At 45.9% G+C, this 21,372-nt stretch overlaps 2 protein-coding genes across 5 annotated transcripts; one reads left to right on the top strand and one right to left on the bottom strand.

Moving 5' to 3' along the window:
• Positions 1-9,399: 9,399 nt before the first annotated feature.
• On the bottom strand, positions 9,400-11,293 carry chsy1 (chondroitin sulfate synthase 1). Its single transcript, XM_023963911.1, has one exon. The coding sequence runs from the start codon at positions 11,276-11,278 to the stop codon at positions 9,851-9,853; it is 1,428 nt and encodes a 475-aa protein (XP_023819679.1). The 5' UTR covers positions 11,279-11,293; the 3' UTR covers positions 9,400-9,850.
• Positions 10,819-21,193, top strand: rrp15 (ribosomal RNA processing 15 homolog). Of its 4 annotated transcripts, none has more exons than XM_023963910.1 (5): positions 10,819-10,840; positions 17,628-17,878; positions 19,254-19,351; positions 19,420-19,627; positions 20,333-21,193. In XM_023963910.1, exons 2-5 carry the CDS (start codon positions 17,759-17,761, stop codon positions 20,468-20,470), a joined length of 564 nt encoding a protein of 187 aa, XP_023819678.1. In that variant the 5' UTR covers positions 10,819-10,840; positions 17,628-17,758; the 3' UTR covers positions 20,471-21,193. The 4 variants fall into 4 exon arrangements, 3 of the variants coding, with proteins under 3 accessions (XP_023819678.1, XP_020565623.1, XP_011483226.2); XM_020709964.2 differs by lacking the exon at positions 10,819-10,840 and adding an exon at positions 15,825-15,881; XM_011484924.2 differs by lacking the exon at positions 10,819-10,840 and adding an exon at positions 16,886-17,006.
• Positions 21,194-21,372: the final 179 nt, after the last annotated feature.

Raw genomic sequence — 21,372 nt, 5'->3', positions numbered from 1 at the left:
ACTGCCCCTGATTGTTGTCAAGGGGGAAGGGCCCAGCTTGTTAGGTCGAGCCTGGTTGGAAGAGTTAAGTCTGGATTGGAGAGAAATAAAAAAGAGATGCAAAGCTGAAAGAGTGCACAAGGTTAAAGAAAATGAAAACACACTACAGCAAGTGTTAAGCATGAAAATGTGTTCAAAGAGGAGTTGGGCACCCTGAGAGGCACAAAAGCCACCATTCAGGTAAAATTAGATGCCTCTCCACGTTTCTTCCGCCCGCGTTCTGTTCCTTTTGCTATGCGAGCAGAAGTTGATGAAGAAATAGATCGCCTGTTAAAAGAAAATATTATCTCTCCAGTTAAATATGCTGAATGGGTAGCACCGGTGGTACCCATTCTTTTTTTTTTTTTTTTTTTTTTTTTTTTTTTTTTAACTTATCCTGTCCAACAGCTAGGCAAACAGATGAGAGCTGAGGGCCTCTTGTGTTGGACATATTTTATTTTAACAAGAGGGGTTATTCATCTTCAGACAAACCAAAGGTATGTCTGAATAAACCCCTTTTGTAATTGAGGCCAAAATTTATTAATTTCAATCATGTTTGAAAATCTTTGGTGTTGGACCGGACGGAAAAGGAAAGAGGGGAAGAAGAGAGAGGGACGTTAGAGAGAGGGGGGGGTAGGAGGGTGATAATAGGAGGGGAAGGGGGGTAAGACCATGAAGCAGCATAGAGCAGACAGGTTTACTGGTTGTTTATCGTTACGGTACGGTTCAAATGTAGTACAAAAAGGGCGGGGCCTGTTCACACACACTCAAATATTATCAACACACCTGCTAGCCGCAAAAATGTCCACATGTCAACATGCACACAAAACAGTGTTCACGAACGCATACCTATGCCTTTAAACCAACTAGTGTGAAATCTTTCATTCATTCAATCATGCAAACTATTAGTGCAAAGGTGAGCTGACACCTGTGCTCAGGTGAGTGTTTATGTTCTTCTAAAATGGATGGTGGAATGTGAAAAGAAGGAGGAGGAGCGCCCAGCCACCCCCACACCCATACCCCCGCCGCAGCAGCAGCGGCAGCCGGAATTCCCCCAACGCCACACGGGAACAGGCAGGGAACAACCGCCCCCCGGGCGACCAAGACCGCCACCCAGGCCAGGGCCAGCCGGACCGCCGCGAGGCCCCCAGAGCCAGAGAGCAGGGAGGCGCAGAGGGAAAGAGAGCGCCGCCCCAGCCCAGCCAGGAAAGCAGCCCCCCGCCGCGCCGGAAGAGCCCAACGCAGGGCCCCACCGGAGAGGGACGCCCACAGCCCCAGATGAGCACCCCACCACCACCCAGGAGTTCCGGGCATCCCCCCGCCCCGACCCCAGGTACGAGCCAGGACCCCCCAAGGGAGACCCGCTCCGCACTCCAGGCAGCCACCCACCCGGCCCACGGTTGGTCCAGGTAGGAGCAAGGCAGGGGCCCGCCGCCCCCGCCCAGGAGGGGGAACCCCGGGGAAAAAAGGGCGGCCCACAAGGGATGTTATAAATATGGCCCGACCAGGCTCGGCCATGTTGGAAGTTTGGCGGGGCCCAGCGCCCAGGGGCAAGGACCAGGACCCACCCCCCAGGGACACGAACACCCCCGGCTCAGGTGTAATATGAACCCCCCCACCGTGCGGAGAGAGCACCGCCGGGCCCAGGGAGCCGGCACCCAAGGGACACGGCCGCCATCGCCAAGGGGCCCGCACCCCCCACCAGGGAAGGGGTAGGGGACAGATGGACCCAGGTCCCACCTTCCTTGTAAAATGTGTGTGCGTGTATGGGTGTTTGAGAGGGTGTTTGTGTGCATGTGTGTGTGTTTATGTTTGAATGTATATATTGAAGGGGGAGGGGTGTGTGTACTAAGGGGGGTGCAGTTAAAATTGGCGAGTAGGGCACTAAGGGGACATCTCCTGATTACTCACAGTGATGTCCCCTCACCCTCCACACCAAGGGGCCCTAAATGTCTAAGGTGCGGTTAAAATTGGCGGGTAGGGTGCCAGGAGGACATCTGCTGCTTGCTTGCAGTGATGTCCAAGCACCCCCCCTACCAAGGACCCTACATGTCTAAGGTGCAAATAAAACCGAAAGAGGGGGGGCCCACTCCATACGGCAACCATAGGAGGGGGGCCACTCCCAAGTAGCCCCCCCCCAAGGCGCATCGCAGGCTAGACCCCCCACCCCCTCACCCTAATATGAGGTTATATAAGGAAGGGGGTAAGTTGGGGACAGCTGGTAGACTGTCCCCCGGTGGTCAAACAGCCGTCCCCCAGCCCACCCCCAGCAAAGGGGCCAGGGCCACCCAGCCCAGGGGCCCACCCCCGGAGGCGCCGACACCCCAGGCCCGGCACCACCCACCCCACACAGAGAGAGAGGAGCCAGAAAGCGTCGCCCCCCCCCGGAGCAAGCCCAGGCCCCCACCCCCAGACGCCGGCCCTAGAAGAGCTCTGGTCAGGCCTCGACGGGACCGAGGAGGCCAACCGGCCGAGGCAACCACTGATTGCCTCAGCGGAGACCCCGACCCGCTAGCCCCCCCGACCCGTACTAATAATGGGCCCCCCCTCCCCCCCAGAACGCCCCCCCACAGGACAGGGCCGACAAGCCCCCCACCCCACCCCAGACCCCGCAGCCGAAGCGGGTGACACCCAGAGCGACCGGGGGCCCCGAGAGGGTTGTCCCGTCCCGCCCCAGAGCCAGGGAAGGGCCGATCCCAGCCCCAGGTGCAGATGGGCAGCCCATCCGGCGCCGCTGGGCCCCCCCCACCCGAGCAGGGCCCCCCGCCAACCCCCCCCAGCACAGGCAAAGGGACCACCCCCCCAAGCCAAGCCAGACCACCACCCCACCCCCCCACCACGCACCCCCACACCCAAGCCCAGAGGACCACGCAGCGCCCCAGCCCGCCCCACCCAGGCACCGGACCCGACCCCCCGACCAACGGAGCCCCCCACCGCCCCCGCCAGGCACCGGAAGCCCCGACCCCCACCCCAAACCACGGCAGAAGGGCAAGGAGCAGCGACGACCAAGCCCCCCACCCCCTAAGTCATGGAGTCAACCACAGGAGACCAGAGAGACTGAATTCTTTCAAAGTTACTTGAGCTTTGGGCTGACATTTTTTCCAAGCTGATATGATCAAACAGCAGATTTCTGTGTTGACTTATGTTTATATTTTTCTTGTTTTTCCAATTTATTAAAATAGTTTTTTTTGGCAATACAAAGAGTTATGAAAATGATAGAAGTTAATCCTTCTTCTATATCGATGGCACTCATGTCACCAAGCACACAAAGTGACGGTGAGGCAGTGATTGAAACCTTAAGCCAGACTGATAAATCGGCACATACCTGCTGCCAGAGAGCCTGGACAGGAGTGCAGAACCACAGTGCGTGCATGTAGCTGTCGGGTAGATTATTATCACAGTGCTCGCAAATGTCTGAGTTACTGAGACCCATCTTGAACATCCTCTGTCCAGTGTAGTAAATTCTGTGAAGAGTTTTGAGATGGATTAGCTGCAGATTTGGACTTTTTGTCAGTTTAAAGGTGTTTAGACAAAGTTCTGACCAGAAGCTTTCATCTGTGCTGATGCTCAAATCTGCATCCCATTTTTTTGTTGGAAGGGCAATATTGTTATCTAAATTACATAAAAGTTTGTATATTTTGGAGAGAGTTCTATTCATTGAAAAATTAATCAGAGTGGTAACTACATCTGGTAGCTTTAAATCGTCGTCTTTAATTTTATACTTTTTAGTAATACTTGATTTAAGTTGCTGATATTCCAAGAAGTTATTTATTCCATGTTTGTCTTGAAGTTCCTGGGGGGTTATGAATCTTCTATCAATAATTACGTGCTCTAGTTGTTTTATGCCCCCTGCTTGCCAAGCTGGGAAGTGAATCATTTTTTTGTTAATAAGGATGTCCGGGTTGTTCCAGATGGGTGTCATTTTGCACGGTTGAATTGATGATTTTGATATTTTGAGAAATTCCCACCAGGCTGTTAAGGTGGCATTTATATTAATGCTTTTGAAACAATCCTGTTTTTTAACTGTTTGGCTAATAAATGGTAGCTGTGACAGGTTGATCTTTCCACATAACGCCTGTTCCAAGTCTAACCATGAGTTGGTTTCTGGATTATTTTTTAACCATTTTAAGATGTATTGTAATCTATTTGCAAGAAAGTATTTGTGGAAGTTAGGTAATTCTAATCCTCCACAGTTTTTTGCAGATTTTAAAGTTTTTAGACTAATTCTTGCAGGTTTGTTGTTCCATAGAAAGCTTGATATGGATGAGTCTAATGTTTTGAACCATTTTAATGGCGGTTGTGTGGGAATCATTGAGAAGAGATAATTAACCTTGGGTAAGATTTTCATTTTAACCGTGGCTACCTTGCCCATAAGGGACAAAGGCAGGTTGGTCCAGCGTGTTAGATCGTCCTGTATGCTTTTCAGTAATGGGGTGTGGTTTAGCTGCACCAGTTCTGATAGTTTGGGGGAAAAGTAGATACCCAGATATTTGATATTTCCTGTTTTAACTGGAATTGTGAGTCTTTGTTCCATATTCCTGTTGAGTGGTAATAAAACAGACTTATTCCAATTAATGGAATAGTCTGATATGGAGGAGAATTCATTTATGATCATTGCTGTTTCATTTACAGAATGTAAATTCCTTAAAAACAGTAATATGTCATCCGCATAAAGACTAATTTTATGATGGCTGTGTTTGGTTTTTATTCCTATAATGCTCTCATTCTGTCTTATTGCTGCAGCTAAAGGCTCAATGAATATAGCAAAAAGAGAAGGAGTGAGTGGGCAGCCCTGTCTGGTTCCTCTTCCAAGAAAAAACCTGTTTGAAGTCTGTTTATTAGTTCTAACTGATGCATTGGGGTTGTGATATAATATTTTGATCCAATTGATGAATGCTTCTCCAAAACCAAACTTCTGGAGGGCAGCAATAAGGAACTTCCAATTAACTTTGTCAAAGGCTTTTTCAGCATCCAGCGATAGTACCGTCATTTCCTGGTTTTTAATGGTGGCAAAGTCTATTATATTAACTAGTCTACGGACATTATCATCCGAGTGTCTGCCTTTGATGAATCCAGTCTGGTCGAAGTGAATTATGTGAGGAGTGATTTTTTCTATTCTCTGTGCTAGTGCTTTGCAGATAATTTTTACATCTGCATTGATTAGAGAAATAGGGCGATAGCTTGAAGGACTAGTGGGATCTTTGTCTGGTTTTAGAAGAAGAATTATGTTGGCTGAGTTCATGTTAGGTGGCATTGATTGGCTCTCATTAATAGATGTGACAGTTTTATAAAATGTTGGTGCCAGTTGTTCCCAGAATTCTTTATAAAACTCAGCAGGAAAGCCGTCAGGCCCTGGTGCTTTACCATTGGGCATAAGTAACAGAGCTTCATGAAGTTCAGACGGCGAGAGCGGAGAATCTAAGTTTGTGATTTGATCCTCATTTAGCCTGGGTAGGTTTACATTATTAAGAAATGAGTCAATACTTTGCTCTGACGGATTGATCTGCGGTGTGTACAGGTTTTTATAAAAGTTTTCAAATGCGTTATTAATTTTGACCGGGTCATGGGTGACATTTCCTGTTTGGTCCATAATAGAGGTGATTGATGATTTTTCTCTGTTAATTTTAAGCTGATTAGCCAGAAATTTGCCAGATTTATTAGAGTTTTCAAATCTTTCAAGTCGTAGCCTTTGTATTTGAAATTGTGTTTGTTTATTGATGATGTCATTTAACTGCAGCTTTAAATTTTTCAGATCTCCCAGAATGCGTTCCTGTGCAGAAGCAGCATAAGCAGTCTCCAGGGTTTTGATTTTATTTTCTAATTCTAATAAATCTGCTTTCTCTTTGCGTTTTTTGTGCGTTGAATAAGAAATGATTTTCCCTCTCATGACTGCCTTTGCTGTTTCCCAAAGAACGCACGGTGGGATGTCTGGAGTATTGTTGAAGTCTAAGAAGGTTGCCCACTCTTTTTTAAAGAATTCAAGAAATTCCTGGTCCTTTAACAGAGACGTATTAAACCTCCAGGTTGTACCAGAGGGTGTGGATTTTTCCCTAAAAATGTTTACAGAGACTGGTGCATGATCACTGATAATAATTGGATGGATATTGGAGCTTTGAATATTTTTTAAAAGAGAGTTACTGATTAATAAATAGTCCAAACGGGAGTGTGAATAGTGAACTGGAGAAAAAAAGGTGAACCCTTTAGTGTTTGGGTGACATGAGCGCCACGCGTCGCAGAGACCCAGATCATTCATGTACTGCTTTAGAATACTTGCAGATCGCCATGTACGCTGATTTGCTGCTGTGCTGAGTCTGTCAAGTTCAGGGTCCAAAACAAGGTTGAAGTCTCCTCCTATAATGATTGTGGAGTCAGAGTGAACTGAGAGTGAGGTGAAGAATCTGTGAAAGAAGGAAGAGTCGTCAACATTGGGACCATAAATACTCACTATACAAAAGTCCTTATTCTGAATGGATATATTAATGATTACAAATCTGCCTTCTGGGTCAGTAACTGTATCCTTATGAGTAAAATTAAGATTTTTATTAATTAAAACAGCAACTCCTCGTTGTTTGGAGTTGTAACTGGCAGAGTATATAACTGGAAATTGTAAGCAGCACATAAGGTGATCCAAAGAATTTGAGTACCCATTCTTAAACCTACAGGAACTGTAAGACTTTGTGGAGATTATAAGATGACTGTAAATACAGTGGCTTCATTGGAGCAGTATCCTATTCCAAAAGTGGAGGATCTCTTCACTGCGCTTTCAGGAGGAAAACAGTTTTCTAAACTACACATGAGCCATGCTTACCAACAAATACTGCTGGATGAAGAATCAAAGAAATATGTGACGGTGAACACCCACAGAGGACTTTTCACGTACAACAGACTGCCATTTGGAGTAGCATCAGCACCAGCCATATTCCAGAGGAAGATGGAAAACCTTTTAAAAGGTATACCATTGGTGGTGGTCTACTTAGATGACATCTTGGTGAGTGGCAAGGATGAGGCAGACCACCTAAAAAACTTGACTGCGGTGCTGGGCAGGCTGGAAGAAGCAGGGATGCGGCTGAAAAGAATTAAGTGCGAGTTTATGCAAAAAGAGGTGGAATATTTGGGGCATAAAGTTGATGCACAAGGTCTCCACCCAGTGCAAAAGAAAGTGAAAGCCATTTTAAATGCTCCGGCTCCCACCAATGTAACTGAACTTAAATCATACTTGGGTTTGTTAAACTATCATAACAAATTTCTCCCAAACTTGGCAACCCTGTTGGCCCGCCTTCATGAACTCTTGAGGCAAAATGTAAAGTGGTCATGGCAACAGAGGCATGTTGAAGCATTTGAAAAGTCAAAAAGGGCTGCTGAGCTCTGCTGATGTGTTAATCCACTATTCAGCTGATAAAGAGTTAGTTTTGTCATGTGATGCATCACCTTATGGTGTTGGAGCTGTGTTGTCACACAGAATGGAGGATGGCAGTGAGAAACCACTAGGTTTCATGTCACGCACTCTCTCACCCGCTGAAAAGAGATATTCACAGTTGGACAAAGAAGCATTAGCAGTAATATTTGGTCTGAAGAAGTTCCATAAATATTTGTATGGCAGAGTCTTCACGATCTACACAGATCATAAGCCATTGATTTCTCTTTTTAACATGAAGAAGCCAATACCTCAAATGGGCTCACTGAGAGTGCAAAGATGGGCTGTAATGTTAAGTGCATATGAGTATGACATTGTCTACAAACCAGGCAAAAGCCATGCTAACGCGGATGCACTCAGTAGATTACCGCTGCCAGAAACAACACCAGAAAAAGAGTCTGTTGAACAAGTTTTGATGATGGATGTCTTGGATGACACACTGTTGGACACCAGACAGATCAAGCGATGGACATCTACAGATGTTCTTCTGTCCCAAGTCCATGAGTACATATTAAAAGGATGGCCGGCGGAACACTAAAGTCATATCAACAATGGAAAATGGAGTTAAGTGTGAGGGATGGATGTTTGCTCTGCGAGCTAGAGTGGTGATTCCAACCAAAGGCAGAGACAAAATCCTGAAGCTCCTACATCAGACTCACACAGGCACGTCAAAGATGAAAGGCCTAGCAAGGTCATATCTTTGGTGGCCAGGTATGGATGAAAGCATCGAAAGGGAGGTGCAGTTATGTGAAGAATGTCAAAAACACCACAAATCTCCACCCGCTGCACCATTACACCCCTGGGAATGGCCAGAAACACCCTGGTCCAGAATCCATGTGGACTATGCAGGACCGTTCCTAGGTGAGATGTTTTTGTTGGTGGTAGATGCTCATTCAAAGTGGATGGACATTCATTCTGTGAAATCAGCTACTTCACAAATAACCATTGAAAAACTGAGGCAGAGTTTCTGTGTGTTTGGTCTTCCAAAGATGTTGGTATCAGACAATGGGACATGTTTCACAAGTGCAGAATTTGAGTCATTCATGAAACAAAATGGAATTGACCACGTAAGATCTGCACCTTTCCACCCATCCTCTAACGATCTGGCTGAAAGAGCAGTGCAGACTTTTAAGGAGGGGATGAAGAAGATAAAAGGTGACACCCTCCAAACAAAACTGTCAAGATTTCTGTTCAGTTATCGAATTACACCGCATACAACAACAGGTTTGTCCCCAGCAGAACTGATCATGTCACGGAGACTTCGATCAGCTTTTGACCTGCTCATGCCGGATGTAAAAACAAGAGTTCAAAAAAAACAACTGAAACAGAAAGACCAACATGACACAAAGAAAACATTGAGAAGTTTTGCATCAGGAGACAAGGTGTTCATCCGAAACCATTCCTATGGTCCAAAATGGATACCAGCAGTTGTGTTGGACTCCTCAGGTCCAGTGTCGTACAACGTCAGCATCGGGAATGGTCGAACTATGAAGAGGCATGTGGATCAAGTCCGAGCTAGGCTGCAAGACACTGTTCCAGGGGAACCGGAGGCAGACCGGGAGCTGTGCGAAGATGGGGAAACTGTTGCAGTTGATGTTGCACATTTATGTGTGGATTTTACAACCCAACTGTCATCAGATGAGTCACGTGACCCAACACCAGCGACTCCCCCTAGGGTTCCTCCTGAGTCACCAGTTGCACCTGTGTTGCGTTGCTCACAAAGAGAGAGACATTTACCAGGACATCTCAAAGATTTTGTTAGATAGAGTGAGATCTTTCCAGGAGTAGAGCAAAAATGAGCTCTGGATCTCACGGGAAGGATGTACCTTCCCAGTTAGTAGGTAAAAAAAAAGGAAAAAAGATTTTGTGTAATGTTATTCTGTCTAACGTCAAATTGCATGTTTTATTGGAGCAGCCTCTATGTTGGAAAGTTAGTTGACATCTTAAAGGGGAGGGGATGTGGTGTCTTTTTTTTTTTTTTTTTTTTTTTGAACAAGTGAGTTTAATTAAAAAAAGAGCCATTAACCCACCCCACCCCAGAGCCGCTTCAGCCTCAGGAGTTTCCTCCCAAAGTCTGAGCAAGGACGTGGAAAATGAGTGCATGTGTGCACATGTGCACAGCAGTATCTCAAGCTCTTTGAACAAACCCAGATCAAGAGCCGGGCCTGCAGGGCGTCCCGCTAAGCGTCTTGGTCATCTCAATAAATAAAAACAGGAAAACTTTCATGAAATAGAAAAGGAGACAGACAGCGTTCACGCCATCCTGAAGATCTGCGGGGCCATTGTCCAGAGCGCTGTGGGTCCACCTCCTCCTTGTGTGTGCGGGGCCACATGAACACGTCACCTTCTCAGCAGCGTGATGACATCCTCGGACGCAGCTGGCGGAGCAGTGGGGTGGCAGACAGCCTCCAGCTGCCTCTACGCTGTCCTGACCGAGTCGTTGCTGACCAGCCTCCTGAAGCCGTGGTCGTTCTTCTCCAGCCACAGCTCCGCCAGCTGCTGCGTGGAACCGTACGACGAGGCTTTGGAGCCCAGACATATCTTGTACTGCTTGGCCTCCAGGTTGGGGTCACAGACCACTGGGTGGTGGACATGCACAATACCAGTGTCCGTACTGCGAAACAACCGAATGCCTGACTGAACGAATTTATTGTAAAGGTCTACGTCCTCCAAGCCCCACCCCTGAATGGAGGTATCGAAGCCTCCTGCCCGAACCAGGTCTCCTTTGTAGACGCAGACGATGCCAAAGCCGTAGGTCCTCCACAGACCCCTCTTGGAGATGAAGACGTAGTGGTTGTTGCTCTGGACCTTCCCAGCATACACCACTTTGGGGTCGTACTGACTGAAGATGATGGGGAAGTAAGCCTGCTCCCCCAGGGTGGAGTATGTCCGACATCGCTTCAGAAAGTCTCCTGAAAAGAGCAGATCCACGTCACAGTAAAAGAGCAAGGAGTCGTTGGTAAAGTGGGTGGAGCCCACTTCCAGAGCCAGCGCCCTGGAGAAAGAACCTGCTACGGGCTTGATCTCCATGTCAGCGTGCGGGTACTTCAGGTGGTACTCCCTCATCAGCTCCACCTGCTTGACCCGTTCTGTGTTGTTGTCTGTACTAAAAAGCAGAACCAGCAGCTTTACGTTCAGGTTGGGGATGAGACACACACGCTCAAAGTTGGCCATAAAGCGGACAAATATGTCATAGCGCCCCAACAGAGGTACTAAGATGTTGACTTTACTTTCTTTAGGTTCCCTCTGGTCCAGCCCGGAAGCGGCCAGCTTGAAGGGCACCAACATCTTCAGGGAGTTGGACAGAAAGGACAGGGAGTCTGACTCTTTATTGATGTGACTGGCCAGAGTCCCGGCGTCCATCTCCTCCTCCTCCCGGACCTGGATCTGACTGAAGGTCTGTTGCAGGTAGGCGTGTCTCCTGACGGGAACGGTCATGGTCTTTCCTTGGTGCTTCTTGTAGAGCAGCAGCAGGTCCAGGACGTACAGCGGGTTGACCCGCCGGTAGCCGTACTGAATCTCTTTGAAATCAATCACCCGGCCCCGGGTCTTGGCGTTGGCATTGATCATCTCCATCACCTGCATGATGATGTCATCTAGCGCTTGTTTCTGAGAGGAGTCCATCCCTCGGCGGGGGGGGGGCTGCCTGTCTGAGGAGGAGAACAGGTATTTTCCTGTCAGAAATTCCCACTCCAGGACGTCCTCTCGCTGGGATGTGGTATCTTGAATCTGAGAAGATTGTGTTTCAATATTGTATTGTAATTGTGTGGCCAGCTGTGGGCAGACCTGCAAGTTTAGTTGAGTTGTGGCATTGTGTGTTGAACAGGAAGAAGTTGGAACAGACATGAGGTCAGGCTGTGCAGAGAGGTTCTGTTATGCAAATTAAAACTGTTGCACCCACTTCTATGTTTGTGACCTTCTTTTTTGGATCAAGATGCAACAGGTTAGTATGGAGTACAGTGATCCCTTGCTATAACGCGTGTTAGAGTGCGATGTCTGTCATTATAGACAATCTTTGTTTTGGAATACGTAATTGCGTCAGCATATGTAAACGTTGTTTTTACGTGCTGTTGAAAATAAAAAGGAAGGCGGGACCTCTCATCTGTGAGTGAAGGAGAAAGACGAAGTGAGTGGGGGACTGCACTTCAAGTGAACAGAAATTGTTTCCTGTGTCCATTTGTGAGAGCTAAGTTGCAAACTCGGTGTGTGGAGAAGAAGGATGTCTTTGACGGCTGCAGCGTCGGGAGAGAGTTCCCAGGCAGCGAGAGAGACAAAGGCTGCGCGAGAGCCAACTGGTTATGGGCCCAGGCAGGCTACGAACACACACGTGTATGGACGGGGACCGCCGCCGCGATTCGACGGTGATGAAGCCAGATATCATATCTGGGAAGCAAGATTCCTGGCCTACCTAAAAACGATCGGACTCAAAGAAACCATCCTGGGAAGGGACCCAGTGGATACTGAGGCTGAGGAGATCGGTAGGAGGAATGAACTTGCTTATGCAGAACTGTGTGGCTGCTTGGACGAAAAAACGTTAATGCTGATTCTCTATGAAGCTCCTGATGATGGGAGGAAAAGTTTGGAGATATTGAGGCGCCATTTTGAGTCGGAGGAAAAACCGAGAATCGTTAGCTTATACACAGAGCTAACTAACGTGCTAATGGCCGACGGTGAAGATTTGGCGGACTATTTAACACGTGTTGAGAAAATAGTGGCGGCATTAAACAGAGCAAAGGAGACGCTCAGTGATGCACTTTTGGTGGCGATGGTTTTAAAAGGCCTGACGGATGATTACAACCCATTTTCAGTGCATGTGACTCAAACAAGAGAGACATTGACTTTCACAGAATTTAAAACTCGGCTGAGAAGTTTTGAATGCACGCTAAAATACCGGAATAAAACCCGAAGCAATGAAGTCATGACAACAAAATACAAAGTCTCCAGACCAAAGCATAAAGTCAAGGAAGAGAGCTATTTCAACGGAGAATGCTTTATTTGTGAGAAGGTGGGACACAGAGCACGAGACTGCAGAAACAAAGACAAGAAGATCCATGGCAAGTACACGAAGGAGAACAAGTCTGCATGGGGCAGGAACAAGGTGGCGGCCATCTTGGAGGCTCCAGGAGACGGCACACCTGTGAGGGAAGATGCAAAACAAGCGGAGGAGGAGCAGAATTCATTCGTTCTAAAGGTGGATGGATATGCATCTCAGTCTACACCACGGAAAGGTCTTCTGGTGGACAGCGGTGCTTCTGCACACATTGTGACAGATGAAAAGGCCTTCATAAGGTTTGACAAAACTTTTCATCCAAAGAATCACGCGATGGAGTTAGCAGATGGCACGAGGAAAACTGGGAGTGTCCTGAAGAAAGGCGACGACCAGATCGAGTTGGTCAACGACAAAGGAAAGGTGGTGAACGTCATTCTTTCATGTGCTCTGCTGATTCCTGAATACCCACAGAACATCTTGTCTGTGGAGGCTGCAGCTTCTAAGGGAGCAAAATTCCATTTTGAGAAGAGCAACAGCAAGATGATTCTTCCTGATGGAACAACATGCAGCATGAAGGTAAAAGGCAGACTGTATTACCTGGAGACTGTAGAGAAACCAGATTATGACAATAATGATGAATGTAACACCTGTTTTGATCTAAAAACCTGGCATGAAGTACTGGGTCACTGTAATTATGGTGATGTGCTTAAACTTGAGTCTGTTGTGGATGGCATGAAAATCAGAGAGAAAGCTAAGAAACCAGGTGAATGTGAGATTTGTCTACAAGGCAAATTTACTCAAACCAGAAACCGAGAAGGTGATGCCAGAGTTAAAGCTCCATTAGAACTTGTACACGCGGACCTGGGGGGCCCTATTGCACCAGAGTCATTTGAGGGGTACAAGTATGCGATCACTTTCACTGATGACTTTTCAGGTGCTGTTTATGTGTACTTCCTAAGAAACAAAAACAAAGCAGTTGAAGCTACGAAACAGTTTTTAGCAGACATAGCACCCTATGGTAAAGTAAAACGTCTCAGATCAGACAATGGGACTGAGTTTACTTCAGAAGAGTATCAGACACTGCTGAGAGACAATACGATAAAACATGAAAGGTCGGCTCCATACTCCCCACATCAAAATGGGACCGCGGAGAGGAACTGGCGAACAGTGTTTGAAATGGTGAGGTGTATGCTCATTGAATCAGGCTTACCCAAAGAGTTATGGCCTTATGCAGCCAGGATGGCTACAGTGATAAGAAACCGATGTTACTGTAAAAGAACAGGGGAGACACCATATTTTCTATTCACTGGTAAAAGACCAGATCTATCCAGAATGAGAAAATTTGGTTCAGAGTGTATTGTGTACGAACAAAACAAGAAAAAGTTAGACTCTAGAGGCAAAAGGGGGATTTTTGTTGGTTTTGATCGACATTCTCCAGCAAACATGGTGTTTTTTCCAGAAACCAAGAGTGTGCAGAAACACAGACTGATACACTTCATCACAAAAGAAAAGACAGAGAGTCAGACGCAGACTGACACAGAACAAATGGGAGACTACTTTGTAGAGCACGTACCAGGACCAACCAAAGACATTCAGTCAGAAACAGAACAGATAAGGACTGACAACCAAGAGACAGACACCGACGCCCAAACTACACGTACATCAGACAGAGTGAGAAAGAAACCCAAATATTTGGAAGACTATGAGTGTGCAGTAAAGAACAGTGAACTAAGTGTTGACTACTGTTACAGGATGACTGTTGGGTTACCACAGAGCTATGAGGAGGCTGTAGCATCAGAGAAAACAGACAGGTGGAGAAAAGCTATGATAGATGAGATGGTTTCATTCAAGGAAAATGACACCTTCCCTCTTGTACCACTACCGGAGGGTAGACACAGTGGGGGAAGGTGGGTTTATGCTATAAAAGAAGATGAAAAAGGGAATGAAACATACAAGGCTAGATACGTAGCAAAGGGGTACACACAAGTCGAAGGACTAGACTACTCCAAAACGTTTTCTCCAACTGCTAGTCTGACATCACTACGCATGCTAATGCAATTAGCAACAGAGTATGACCTTAAACTGCATCAGTTAGACGTTAAGGCAGCATACCTACATACACCCATCGACTATGAACTGTACATGGAACAACCACAAGGTTTTCACGTAAAGTCTGAAAAAGGGGAGGAACTGGTATTTAAGTTAAACAAATCAATTTATGGCCTAAAACAATCTGGGAGGAACTGGAACTTGATGCTCCATGAATTTTTGACTGAAAATGAATTTGTACAGAGTCAAACCGATAACTGTGTTTACACCAAACAGTCTGACAAAGAAAGAGTAATATTGTTGGTATGGGTGGATGACATCATTGTTGCTGCGAGCAATGACAAGGGTATGGAAGAAGTCAAGGAAAAACTGAAAAATAAGTTCAAAATGAAAGATTTGGGACAACTCTCTCATTTTATTGGCATTGAATTTACCCAAACTGCAGATACTGGCAAAATGAACCAATCCAGATACATTGAGAAAATTCTGGAAAGATTCGGGATGTGTGATTGTAAAGCCAGAGCTACCCCCAGTGAAGCAAAATGTGATCTCACTCCAGAAGGAGATCCAACAAATCAGAGAAAATACAGGGAAATGTTGGGCAGCCTCATTTCCATCAGTTGGATTGTGAGTAAATTATCACAATATCTCTCAGATCCTAGAGAGAAGCACATGACAGCGGTGAAACATGTCTACAGGTATTTGAAAGGGACCAAAGGCATTGAGTTGTGTTATAGAAGAAGTGTCAACAAACTGGGACTGACTGGTTACTCTGATGCAGACTGGGCTAACGACCCAGATGACAGGAAAAGCACCACAGGTTACTGTTTCAGTTTAAATGAAGATGGTGCTGTCATTTCATGGAAAACCAAGAAACAGCAGACAGTTGCACTGCCGACATGTGAGGCAGAATACATGGCCTTAGCAGGCACAATCCAGGAAGCTCTTTACCTCACACAACTATTGAAAGATATGGACTATAGCTTTCAGGACACTACGACTAAAATTTTTGAGGACAATCAAGGAACTATTCGTCTGGCTAAGAATCCTGTTAACCGCCAGAGAAGTAAGCATGTGGACATTAAATACCACTTTATGAGGTCAACTGTATTAGAGGGAAAAGTTGAACTGGTTTATTGTCCAACAGAAAGTATGGTGGCAGATGTGTTCACAAAGTCTGCCACAAAACCCAAAATGGAAAGGTTCTGTGCATACATGTTTGGTATGTAATGTTATTGATTTGAATGACATCATCGAGTGGGGGTGTTAGAGTGCGATGTCTGTCATTATAGACAATCTTTGTTTTGGAATACGTAATTGCGTCAGCATATGTAAACGTTGTTTTTACGTGCTGTTGAAAATAAAAAGGAAGGCGGGACCCCTCATCTGTGAGTGAAGGAGAAAGACGAAGTGAGTGGGGTACTGCACTTCAAGTGAACAGAAATTGTTTCCTGTGTCCATTTGTGAGAGCTAAGTAGCAAACTCGGTGTGTGGAGAAGAAGGATGTCTTTGACGGCTGCAGCGTCGGGAGAGAGTTCCCAGGCAGCGAGAGAGACAACGGCTGCGCGAGAGCCAACAACGCGGTTTACTTTTCACGGTTTCGCTACTTCACGGATTTGCATGGTTCATTGTGTTCTGCATTCTGATTGGCTAAAAAGTCACTCTGCTTCTTCTCTACCTGTGCGTCAATAACGTTGCAGTTTAATATGTACACGTACGTAAAACAGCTTGTCAAATTAACATTATGTACGTGCAAATTCTCTTGATGGTGGTGTGTCGGTGTATAAGGATCTTTTTTCAAAGAAGAAAAAAGAGAAACAACATCTTCCTATCACTATGTTCTTTCCCCCAAACAAACACAACTGCACCGCGGGCTTCAAAAGAAGAAAACACTGCAGAGCGGAGTCAGGATGCAGCGGCTCAGTCTGCAGAGCAGTGAAATACACCTGAGTCACTATTTGTCCGACTCTACTTTGTATTTTATTCATAATCATTTTAAATTTTCTCCCGTTTAATCCAATTACTTGGGTTGTGGAGGGCGGGGCTAATCTCCGCAATTTGAAGCCTTCTGTTCACATTCATTAAAATTATTATTTGACAGTACAGTACAGAAGTTATTTGTTGAAAAAAAAACGTTTCTAAAGTACTTTTATTTGTGAAACAAATGCTAGAGCCTGTAAAATGGTTTGTTCTTTCTTATCAATGTATAATAGAGTGTTTAATTGTATAACAATAGTTAAAAAAAAAAGGTTTCTACTTCACGGATTTTGCCTATCACGGGTTCTTTTTGGAACGTAACCCCCGCGAAAAACAAGAGTTTACTGTATAGACATGTAGATGCAATGTCATGTTCTGTATGAACAATATTTGTCAATAAAGTTTTAAAAAGTAGCTCATTGGTGGCCGGCAAGCGGAAAGAGAAGGTTCCGCGCATGCGCACACTAGATTCTAACCGGAAGTATTTTGTAGTTGCTTTCGCTTGTTCGCAAGCGCTGTTATTCACGTGCTCCATGGCCGTTGTAAGGATAATCTCAGGTATAAACCCGTCCCGGTTGTGCAGCTGTTTCTTGTGGACATGTTACGGTTTAGTCTCATTGCGTAGCTGCGTGATGTGGCACTGAGGAATGTGTGCTGCGATGTGTTGTGTTGGTTCTATGTGCTGTCATGTGGCTGTGTAGCAGCCAGATCATCATGCCGGGGACTTGAATTTGATTCACCCTTGAGTCTCACATTTAGAGCCCTGATTTGAGAGTAGACTTTAAAGATTTAAGGTTTGGGACATGTGGACGATGAGCGTTTTATTTAATTTCTGTTTTAGAAAAATTTTAAACTCACTTTTTAACACTTTGGAAAATTGATTCAGAAACACAAATTCTGTTATTCTGTCTCAACAAGTTGTTTAAAAGTAGTTCAATGAAAACTTGTGACCGTAATCTTTTGGTGGTAGTGACACTGATGTTTCAGTCATGGCCAAAGCAGAGCTATAGTCAGCGAGACAAAAATTTTTATATGAAGTTAAAATTAATTTAATACTTACAGTTGAATTAATTAAACTGTAGCTTCCTCTTGAAACTGTGGTCCTTATCTGTTCAACAGAAAACAACACAAACCACATTCTGGTTATTGTTCCAGGAGTTGACTGTCTTCTCTTTTCAGGAGATGATGCCATCTCTCAGCTGGAGGACCAGCAGGATTGTGATGGAGAAATCTGTGAAGAAGAAGATGATGTGGGCGAGGAAAACCAACAGGAGGATGGAGAAGATGCAGGTGCTGGGTGGGCTGAGGCCATGGCAAAGATCCTGGGCAAAGAGACAACTGTGAGCAACAGCAGCATCCTGCTGAAGAACAAAGAGCTGCAGAAGATAAAGGCAGCAGAAAGAGAGGAGCAGCTGATCCGAAAAAAACAGGTTTGTTGGACAGTAAGGAGACCCTCACTGACTGGCTAACAGGAAAAATGATTTTTAGTCACATGAAACGCTAAATGTGGTTGCATTTAGGATCTGACATTCAGTCAATCACATCAAAAATCATATCCAAACTGGCTGAGTAAGGCGAGAAGCAGTCAGCAGCTGGAGTGGTGTCAGAGTTAGACGAGTCGTGTTACACTGGCACCAAGGTCGACCACTGCACAGAGGTCGACCATGGCTAACCCATAATCCTGACGGACAGAAACTCTCAGCACAGGCAGTGGCCCGGGGAGCTTTGGTTTCGAGACCACAGGATTTCCGCTCCGCTCTCCTTGTGTCGGTCTTTTGTGGTAAAGAGAGCTGAGCCGGAAACCAAACTCTCATTTTATCGGCCGATCCTCATTCCAATACTCGCCTATGGTCAGAAGCTCAGTCATGACTGAAAGGACGAGGTCTCGAATACAAGCGGCTGAAAGGAGTTTCCCCTGTAGGGCGGCTGGCGTTATGCTACGGTCACATGTGAGGCGTGTTCAGAAATGCACTAAACGGGCATTCCTGAACGTGCTTTTAGCATATGGTGTTCACGCTGGACTGTTGCTACCCTATATTAGTGCACATACTCACAGCTGGAAGAGGCTTGGTGGTAAATGTCCAACCGGTGCTAAACTTGCACCAGGCTTTTTCTTTTTACGGCTCTATTCAGATAAATGAAAGACTTGGTGTCGTAAAATTCCAGCCGGGAACAAACCGCAATTATTCATTTCTCCTTCATGATCAAATTTGCAATGGATGTACATCACTACCGAATCTGTGTCCCTGATTAAAGTTTAACTTCTGACAGGTTTAATGGCCGCATGTTTTGTATGTAGAGCCTAAAAAAAGACTTAAAAACTTGATTAACAACACTTGACACAGAGAGTTTTGAATGCGGAAGCTCGAAATGCGCACACACGGTGTTTACAAAGACTTTTCATCTGAAAGGCCACTTGAATGAGCGTTTCCGAGCCAGGTGTGAACGTAGCTTAAGAGAGAGGGGGAGAAGCTCGGTCACCCCTGGTGAGGGCGGTGACCCAGTTGAGGTGGGCCGGCCATACAGACCATTTCTTTGGACTGTGGATGGAGTAGTGGTGGTTCCTCTTCCCTCGCAGCAAGAAGGCCCGTGTGTAGTCTGCATGTTCTCTGAGGAACTCGGGCCTCGTCCCACAGTCCAAAGACACGAGCTTGTTCGTTAAGAAAAGAGGGGACACCATCTGTAAGGGACTTCAGCGTTTAGAAATCCCAACTGTGCTTTTCACATGTGCACACGTGTGTGTTCCATTTGCTCATTTATGTTCACAGAAAGAACCACTTTTATTTTTGCTTCCGTGTTTCACAGTTGGACAGGAAGCGCACGTGGGAAATGATGTTTCGGGAGAAGCCTGACCTGGTGAGGGACCGAGAGGCTGAACGGGCTCTGCAGAGAACAGCCACACGGTGAGTCCCCGCCCCTTCGCCAGCGCCATGCGTCCGGGTCTGGATCCTAACATGTGCCTCTGTCACAGTGGGGTGGTGCAGCTGTTCAACGCTGTGAGGAAACATCAGAAGACTCTGGACCAACAGGTGAAGGAGGCTGGAAGCTCAGAAAGGAAGAAGGCCAAGATCCTGTCCTCTTTCTCCAAGAAGGACTTTATTGGTGCTCTGAGGAGAACTGAGGAAGGGGGCCGCGTGCACGGGGAGGGCCGCACTCATGGAAAGCCTGAGGAGGGTGCTGTGAGTCCATCCGTTTGTTCCTACCCTGTGTTCATCATAACTTTGTGGAGATGCGGACTCCTGATTCTGTCTAGTGTCTCTCTGCTGTTTACCTGTTGTTGCCTCGCCCATTTCTCCATATTTGACCCCTCCCACTGCTAATGAGGGGGTAGATTTGGTTTTCAGACAGACTGGACTCTATTTTGGAGTTCAAATTTCCCAGAATTGTCCACAAACGGGATCTATGGATCCAGAGCTCCAAAGGACAGTACCTAAAATCTGATCCTATGACTAGATCCACATCACAAAGGCATTAATGTCGAGCCAGAAAAGCTGCAACAGGAAGAGATGGGAACAAGAACATCAGATTTTCAGATAATCTGGGATTGTCACAGAGACTAGAATGAGAAAAAATCTTACACCAAAGCTCAACTCAAACTTAGCAAAATAACAACAAGTCCAGCATTGTTATCTTTTTAGGATCCTCACTGCCATTCAGTGTTGAGGGTGATGTCAAATGCGGTGAAAGTTGTTCCATTTGAAAACTGGTTTGTCTCCGTGCTCTCCTGCAGTTGCTTTTGTAAATTACAATTTGGAATCAGTTTCTATAGGAAACTAATGCTTCCGTCTTAGAGAAGGGATGTCTTGTACCGTCTCTGACTGGATGACTGCAGTTCAGTTACTCAGTTAACCCTTTGTGTGTTTGTGTTGTGTGGACGTGTGTAGGCAGCAGAGCAGAAGCCCTCCTGGAGCGTTCTCAGTGACGACTTCATGATGGGAGCCACCATGAAAGACTGGGACAAGGACAGTGGTGCTGAGGAGGCGGAGCCACACTCGGACGGAGGGTCGGGTGACTCTGACTGAGGATTGTGATAACGTGATGGACATTCTAGATAAAAGGACTTTAAACTGAATCGGACCCGGAAGAAGCTGCTCTGTTCCAGAGTTCTTCCTCTGATGCTGCTGTCTCTGAATCTATTCTGCTGATGGAGGCAGGTGATGAGAAAGAAATGTTCTTTTGCTTCTAGTTCTCCGAAGTCCTGAGGAGCAGCAGTAAATGCAGCAGAACTTTACTGGTTCATGGTGAAGGACTGCTGCCTCCTTCCCTGCAGGTCTGCATCTGTGAGCTGACCTTTTAACCTATAAACTGACAAAGACGCGAGGTCATGCACATTAGTTGTTAAGGAAGGGATTGAATGATGAGGCAGACGGACATTACATCCAGAATGGGACCTGAGCGTGTAAATGCAATCGTCTGGTCAGATAACATGAACTGGAATTTGTTCAGAAATACTTATTAAAAAATTCGTTGTCTAGAGTCAAGTCTGTATTCCATGCATTCTGTAGCATTACTACCACTTTGCAGGATCACTGCGGTGTGTCTCTGTCTGCGTTGACACAAAAAATGTAATGTTCATTAATCGTTACAGGTTTGTGTCTGACGTCTGTCCCTCTGCAATGCAAGCTTTACGCTGGAGTTGTGTTTCCATTCCATTCACCCGTCAATTTCATAGAGGGACGGGAAACCGGTCCAGGTTCCAAATAAAAACTTCTTTTGTACTTTCAAAATAAAACATTTTTATTTTATATTTTGATGCTGATGCTCATTAACACAGCGGTGTCCATTTTCACCATGGATGACTAAAGTTGAATTTTCAAAGTACAAAACCATAATTTGTGACAAAATGTGCATTTTACAAAGACTGTGAGGAAGAAGAGGACGGACTGCAGGTGGACCAGTGTAAACCAGAGCAACCCTCCTGCTT

The sequence above is a fragment of the Oryzias latipes genome, chromosome 16, assembly GCF_002234675.1.
Source record: "Oryzias latipes chromosome 16, ASM223467v1".
Classification (NCBI taxonomy): Eukaryota; Metazoa; Chordata; class Actinopteri; order Beloniformes; family Adrianichthyidae; genus Oryzias; species Oryzias latipes.
This window is presented reverse-complemented; position numbering and strand designations above follow the sequence as displayed.

Excerpts from the sequence above, each read along its gene's own strand:
- chsy1 (XM_023963911.1), bottom strand. The coding sequence starts at position 11,278 with ATGTCTGTTCCAACTTCTTCCTGTTCAACACACAATGCCACAACTCAA.
- rrp15 (XM_011484924.2), top strand. The coding sequence starts at position 16,904 with ATGCGCACACTAGATTCTAACCGGAAGTATTTTGTAGTTGCTTTCGCT. Across the intron at positions 17,007-17,627 it reads CGTTGTAAGGATAATCTCAG|GAGATGATGCCATCTCTCAG; the intron begins GTATAAACCCGT and ends TTCTCTTTTCAG. Across the intron at positions 19,352-19,419 it reads CTGCAGAGAACAGCCACACG|TGGGGTGGTGCAGCTGTTCA; the intron begins GTGAGTCCCCGC and ends CCTCTGTCACAG.